This window comes from Ornithorhynchus anatinus, chromosome 5 (assembly GCF_004115215.2).
Source record: "Ornithorhynchus anatinus isolate Pmale09 chromosome 5, mOrnAna1.pri.v4, whole genome shotgun sequence".
Lineage (NCBI taxonomy): Eukaryota > Metazoa > Chordata > Mammalia > Monotremata > Ornithorhynchidae > Ornithorhynchus > Ornithorhynchus anatinus.
Window position 1 is genome coordinate 52,210,429 of NC_041732.1, and position 7,526 is coordinate 52,217,954.

Genomic DNA, 7,526 nt, shown 5'->3' on the forward strand with positions numbered 1-7,526 from the left:
GAGCCAGACACATTTGAAAAGAATAAAACAAAAAAAGACAAAAATCAACATAAAAGGGGGAGGACAGGAATAAATTCAAAATAAAAACTGTCTGATACTGGACCTAGGAGAAAAGAATTTCAGGTTTCCCTAGGTCCAGAGTCCATAAAACTTGCTGAAGAAGTGTCAGGTGATCAGAAAACTGAATAGACTGTTATTATTAAAAAAAACACCCTAAAAAACATGTCATTTCATAATCCTTCCTTTTTATGACCTGTAGAAGGCTAAAATGGTTTCCATCACCGTTTGGGTCCTGCTTACATTGAATGTCCTCTGACTTTATGTTTAGATCGTTCATGGCTTCAGGAGAAGGTAAAAATAGAAAAACTCCAACAGAAAATTCAACTAGCCCTTCAGCATGTCCTACAGAAGAATCACCGAGAAGATGGAATACTAACAAAGGTGAGAGCTAGTGAGCGCCGTGTGAATTCAATCAATCAATGCTATTTATAGAGCACTTACTATATGCAGTGTACTCTGTTAAGCACTTGGGAGAATACAATACAACAGAATCAGTGGACACGTTCCCTGTCCGTAATGAATCTGTGGTCTAGAGGAAGCTTACAGTCGAGAGGGATTGTGTAGGGCTTCAACACCGGCAAGCTATGTTAATGTATTTTTTATTAATTAGGAGAAAATGTGGTTTCTCTGGGCAGCCTAACAGAGGCGTTTCAACTTGAACGTTTTGCATAATAGGCTTCTATTACTGCGGAACAGTCAGGAAACATTCTATTTAACCATAACTGTTGAAAATAATTTGCCAACGGTATTAAGCAGCGTGTAGCGGATAGAACATGGGTCTGGAAGTCAGAAAGACCTGGGTTCTACTCCCGGCTCTGCCGCTTGTTTGCTTTGTGACCTCGGGCAAATCACTTTACTTGTCTGGGCCTCGGTTACCTCATCTGTAAAATGTGAATTAAGACTGTGAGCCCCATGCGAGACATGGGCTTATGTCCAACCTGATTAGCTTGTATCTACCCCAGTACTTAGTAATAATAATAATAATGATGATGATGGCATTTGTTAAGCGCTTATTATGTGCCAAGCACTGTTCTAAGTGCTGAGGTAGCTACAAGGTAATCGGGTTGTCCGCCATGGGGCTCACAGTCTTAATCCCCATTTTACAGATGAGGGAACTGCGGCACAAAGAAGTTAAGTGACTTGACCAAAGTCACACAGCTGATAAGTGGCAGAGCTGGGATTAGAACCCACTACCTCTGACTCCCAAGCCCACACTCTTTCCACTAAGCCATGCTACTTCTTCAGAGCCTGGCACATAGTAAGCGATTAACAAATACCGTTTTGGTTTTTTTAAAAAGAAGCCTTGGTTAGTGATAGCAACATTTTAAAAAAAAATCACAGTTCCTTTAGTGGATAATTATGGTATGGGCTGCACACTCAAACACTGTGCTAAATGCTGGGATAGCAAAAACATTAATTAGACATAGGCTCTGTCTCCTCCCGCAGCTCACAGTTAATTAGTGGTGGGGTAGACAGATGCAGATAAAAGTAAAAACAGACAATACAAGCACAGAATCAACCAGCCAAGAAGACAGTGACAAGTAAAATAATAGATAGTGAAGGTGGGTGTCCTCAAGGCAGCTTTCCCAGTCATTTAATCCATCAATGGTATTTATCGAGTGCTTGCAGGGTGCCCAGCTCTGTACTAGACCCTTAGGAGAGTATAATTCAGAAGAGTTGATAGATATGGTCGCTGCCCACAAGGAGCTTACAGTGTAAAGTGGTAGACATTAAAATAAACTATAGGTCAGGGAAATGGCAGAGTTTAAGGATATGTACGTAAGTGCTGTGAGGTTGGTGGGGGTGAATATGGAGATGCAGATCCGAGGGCATAGGTGGTACGTAAGGGAGGGCAAATAGGGCAAGTAAAGGCTTAATCGGGGAAGGCTTCTTGGAGGAGGTGTGATTTCAGGAGAGGGAGAGTAGTGGTCTGTCAGATACCAAGTGGACGGGAGTTCTCGGCCAGAGGAGGCGGATGTGGGCAAGGGTTCAGCGGTAAAATCCGAAAGATCCAGGTGCAGTGAGCAGGTTAGCTTTATCTGTTCATTTATTCAATCGTCTTTATTGAGGGCTCACTCTGTGCAGAGCATTGTACTAAGCACTTGGGAGAATGCGCTATAGCAGAGTAAAGCGTGTGGCTCGGGTTGTAGAAGGAGATCAGCGAGGTGAAGTAGGAGGGGTAGAGCTGATTGCCTTAAAACATATATTAAGGAGTTTTTCTTTGATGTGGAGATGGATGGGTGACTTTTGGGGCTTTTGAGGTTTTTGAGGTGTGGGGAGATGTTTTGTTTTTTGTTGTTTTTTTTTAGAAAAATGATATGGGCAGCAGAGTGAAATATGAGCTAGTGAGGGGAGAGACAGGAGTCAGGGGAGTTGCTTGAAAAAACTAGGGATGGTTGCCCTCTTAGACATCCATCAAAATGTTTTCCCTCTGCATCCCTTTCTTTCCCTCTAGAAGCCCATCGTGGTCTCCCACTTGCATGAATTTATGTAAATCCCTCCTGAAGGTGCTGAATTTTTGTTTTGATGTGAGGTCAGGAATTCCATATGCTAACTATTCATTTGATGATTTCTTTTTTTTTCTGAACCTACCATCTTCAGGGTTCAGTGGGTGTCCATTTGTCCTGGTATCGTGGAGTTTGTGAAAAACAATTCCAGGTTCACCCCGTCTACACACTTCCTAATTAATCATGGGTCTTCAATCACAATCCCCCTCAGCCTTGTCTATCCTGGGGCTTCATTCTACATTTACGTCCCTGACATTTCCTTGTCTTTCTGTTGCTAGAAACTCTTCTCCTACCTCTTTCCAGCCACCCTTGACCTTTTCCTTCATGGCGTAGCAATAGGTAGCAATAGAGGAACAATTCCTCCTCTGACCGTGTTTCCTTTTTTCCGTTTACAGTTAATATGCAAAGTGTCTACATTAAGAGCGCTGTGTGGACGACATACAGAAAAGCTTATGGCATTTAAAGCAATATACCCAGACATTGTGCGACTTCATTTTCCTCCGTTATACAAGGAGTTGTTCACTTCAGAATTTGAGCCAGCGATGCAAATTGATGGGTAAATGTATCACCTAAGCACTTCTAGAATGTCTGAAGTACAAACATTATGAAAAAAACAAAAAAATTAATCAAGACACTTTATACGGCCCTGCGCAGACCTGGAGAGCCAACACACTGCACATCTTTTGGTGGTCGGGGTCAGGCAAAGGAGGGGAAACAATGAAACAAATAAAAGTTGAACTTGTTTTTCTCATGCATATGATTTCCATTATGCCTACAGATATGGACCCTTTTTCTGTCTTGACGTCTCGATCTCAGACCTCTGTTTACACAGAATGAGGGTATTAAGTCAGAAGATTTCCTTTTTCTTGTAGTTCACTGCCCACAGACTTTCTACAGAGTAACCAAACTGTCAATAAGAGCAGAGAGTCCAGTAGTATTCGGTGACTGGTGTGCATAGCAGAGGTTTCGGCGTTCGTTTGCACAACTTGCTCATTGTTTCATGAAGGAAGATTTTTTTTTTCACCTACTATTGCCAGTAGGCAGGATGGCACGAAAAGAGTCCATAGCAATAGCAACAATAGCATTATAATATATTACAGGGTAAATGGGCATGAAGACTATATATAGCTAAAGAGATATTGTTTATATATTGTTTTAATTAATATAAAATGTAGTTACTGGTATAGCTTTTCTTGTTGACTTGATAAGGCACTTTCATTTTGCACCTTTTTCTTTAAATTAAATGCTAGCGTGTCATTGTTGTGTCGCATGTGCACCAGAAATACAAGTTTAACTGAAAAAGGTTTGGAAGGTACGTTGGGAGGTATTTATGCTGCTGTTTTCAAAATTACTCTGAAATGAATGGCTGGTCATATCTGGAAATAATTACCTTGATTTTTATACCAGAATTAAGGTCAGAAATGGAAAGATTTCCAAATTAGAATTTGCCTTTTGAAAGGTTCGCTAAACAAATGTGTTTATGCTTCATATCAAGTGTAAATGCAGCTATCCATGAGATAACTATGAGCTTAAACAGACATGCCCGTGGTTAAATCATTTCCTGAATGGGAAGACACCAGAAATTTGCAGTTTTCAGTAGATTTATCTACGCATCCGCCCCCGTTAATTGTCTTTGACCTAGAACAAGTCAATAACGAGAATACTGAAATATAGCTTTTTCTAAAGGAACAAATCGGTATACAGGAAGCACGTTTCCCTGTATGTATGTGTGTATGTATGTTTGGTATAATCTGGATACCATGAGACCATACCACAGAATGAGGTCTAGGTTTGATATCCTTATGTTTTGTAAATCCTAGAATTTATTTCATTCTTTATTTTACAAACAGGGAAAAATGGCATAAGATATTGAACTCATTTCTGGCTGATTTAATTTTGCTGCACAAGGTAAAACTTTTTTTAAAACAAAAATTAAGCCGATGCTTACTGCACACGTTTACTCTTCTATTTATCTTCAGTTGTTACAGGGTGTTATGCAACTTGTTGCGGTAAATACTGAAAAGACCTTTTGGCTTTTGTGTTGGGTTGGAGGGAAGGGTTGTGGGTTGGAGAGAAGAGGTCAAAAACTTCCTTCAAAAAATAATAATTTTTTATTTTTGAAGATACTGAGGTTTATTTTCGAAACTGGAGAGCCATTCATAGACATAAGTTTAGGTATTCAAATATCATCCCAAGTTCCAAAATATGCAAGATAATCTATACCCCTCCCACCGTTTTCACTCTGTCTCTGTCTTAATTTGTCTCTTCCCCAATTTTCCGCAGCTACCAAGCTGCAGATTTTCATTCTGCTTTTTTCCACAGAATGGAAAGGACATTATAAAATACAACCGAGAACCAAACGTGTCACAGGTTTTGCGCATTCCCAACTTGGATCCAAAGGCTAGGAAAAATGTCAAAGCACAGTCCGCAAGGAACATGAAATTCAGGTGTCATGGGAAGCCTTGAGGTTATAGCAAACTGTCCCGACTTGGGCAAAGATTAACCATCCAAGCAAACTCCTCCTCAGCCTCCTTGCTCCTCTGCCATCCGTCATCACTGCAAAGGGAGTTGGAGAGCCAGAGTTTAAGGCCCTTGTGTTTGCTTCTGAGGAAAATTGCTTCGAGTTTTTAAAAGGCTTTCCAGAACCCTTCCAAAGGTCATACTGTATTTGCTTCAGACCATCACAGGGAGGACTCGAGAGTAGCAAGCCCCACTTTAAAGTGGATGGCAAACCTTTCTTCTCCTGCCCCGACTGTTTTCTCAAATGCTCCCTGTGGAATACTGTTACTGATTGCATTCTCTGTATCCTCCCTGGACTTGAGATAATTTATTCAATTTACGACGACTCGCCGAAACCCATTTTCTCTCCTGTCCTTGTTATTTAGCTGTTCGGAATGTTTTTAGAAAGATAATATTTTTGCTTCTCAGTGGGTCTTTATGAAACCCACATGGCATTTTAAATAAGCATATTTTTTACAGAAGGACATAGTATTAGGTGATAAAAGAAATCCCCGTTTCCTAACCGGTTCATAAATTTATGGGTACTTTAAACAAGTAAAACATACGAGGAACAGTAAATGCCCAGTGCTTTTCATATAGAGATTGACAATCAAAATGTAGTATTTCTTTGGGAAATAAGTGTCACCCCCGCCACCCGTCATTTGAATCATAGCGCCTTTAAAAAGCAATAGTAAATGTGCTCTTCAGAGATTTACACATTTTTGAAATTGTCCTATGAATTTATTATGTTTTCTAAATAATTATCTTTTCCTTTGTTGTCAAGTTATCCTGATCTATCTACTAAATTTGGGGGTAGTGGGGGATGTTTTATTAAGGCATATTAACTTTTTTTAACCAAAGCTTTCTGAATATGACCAGCCTCAGGTGCTAGTGCTTTAAAGAGCAACTAAACTTAATTTCAGTGTCCATTGGCAAGATAATAAGTTAATCTTCTCTAAGGGTGAGAGAGATGTTAAACACAAATAAGGGTTCCCCTGGTAAAAATGAATTTAGTGTGTACCTAAAGTTGCTCTACTCTCAGTGGTAATCACATAACCGTGCCGTTGCTCTTAGAGGGAAGTTTGGAGCTAAATCGAGTTACCTTAATGATGCTCTTCAGTCTTTTTGAGAGAGGGGTCTCAATCGTATGAGCAAGGCGTACTGATTGTATAGGAAAAAAAAATATATTAGGCATGTTCTGTTAAATAGAGGAACTGGTACTAGGATCTAAAACCAGAAACTCAGTAATCTGTTGAGTTGAAAATATATCCTCGTCAATAGTTTTTATTGAGTGCTTACTGGGTGCAGAGCACTGTCCTTAGCGCTTGGGAGAGTACAAGATAACAGAGTCGGTAGAGATATATGCGACGTTTTTTCAGAAAACGCTAGGACATGAGACAGAGCATCCCGCCTGATAGGGATAAATCCAGAATTAACATTTAAGACCTAAATCTTCAACCAGATTGCTTCAGGAGACACACGTGTGCCACCAAAATTACATCTCATACCTCTTTTTGAGCTTGTGTAAATATGGCCTAGTTAGAAATTTTTCATTTTAATGTTGTGGTAATGTTGACACTATTTCACTGCTTGTATCAGATGGAAGATTTGTCCTTGGTCACCACAGAAACCAAGCTGCAGTCTGAAATGTTTTCCCCGCAATTTAGAAACGCTGGGGGAAATGCAGTCTCGCACTGGATCTTTGGGTCTTGATTTTGGAAACCGCACGCCCTTAGGTATCTAACATCCTCATTCACCCTTTTGTAGCTTAAGGATAAGATGACATAAGACACTGCTCTGAGTTTGGTTGTTCTTTATACAGTTTGTATATCATAGTATGGATACCCAGGTCTATATGAATGTGTGGGTGGTTTTTGTGTGTATGAATGTGTATCCGATGGGCGTGAGTGCGTGGCTGCTTCTAGGCTACTAAGTGTCAATGGAATAAAGAAAATGTATCAAAAAACTTAAGTCAAAAATAGAAGGTGGAGGAAAGATTTATTCTATACAAAGCCTTGTCTGGACCACTTTAGAGAGACTTCTATTTTTTTAACCCTTCTATAAATATTTGATGGCACTTGAAATATTCCTGCAATAAAATGTGATTTGTGTAAAGAAAAAAAAGATTTTGTAATGTGAAACAATGAAAGAAAGTAATGTAATTTTCTAAAAAAAAAAATACAAACTAACAAACTTTGTATTATTTTCTTGATGGAATTTGTCTATCTGTCTTTGGAAAACTTTTTATTTCATTGAATGTGCCATAGTAGAAATACGTGTTTTTAAGTTTTAGACTTAAGGAATAGCTGTTTTATGTTCCGACATTCCAAAACGCGAGATGACATAGCGGAATTCTAATTAAAAGGTTTAATTAGTATGTAAGCTTTTATCTTTGTTGCTTTTTTGCACATGTTCTTCATTCCTCTATAGTGCAATATGTACATAGAGCACTTGCAGGTG

The 7,526-nt window shown here is 39.3% G+C and overlaps 1 protein-coding gene across 2 annotated transcripts in view; it reads left to right on the forward strand.

Moving 5' to 3' along the window:
* RORA (RAR related orphan receptor A) overlaps positions 1 to 7,181 on the forward strand; it is a 111,843-nt gene extending 104,662 nt beyond the window's left edge. For both annotated transcript variants that reach the window (XM_029064825.2, XM_039912033.1), the window contains 2 exons: positions 329 to 441; positions 2,963 to 7,181. In XM_029064825.2, the coding sequence (XP_028920658.1) occupies positions 329 to 441; positions 2,963 to 3,127 (278 nt within the window). In that variant the 3' untranslated portion in view covers positions 3,128 to 7,181. The remainder of the gene's footprint in view (positions 1 to 328; positions 442 to 2,962) is intronic.
* The last annotated feature ends 345 nt before the right edge of the window (positions 7,182 to 7,526 follow it).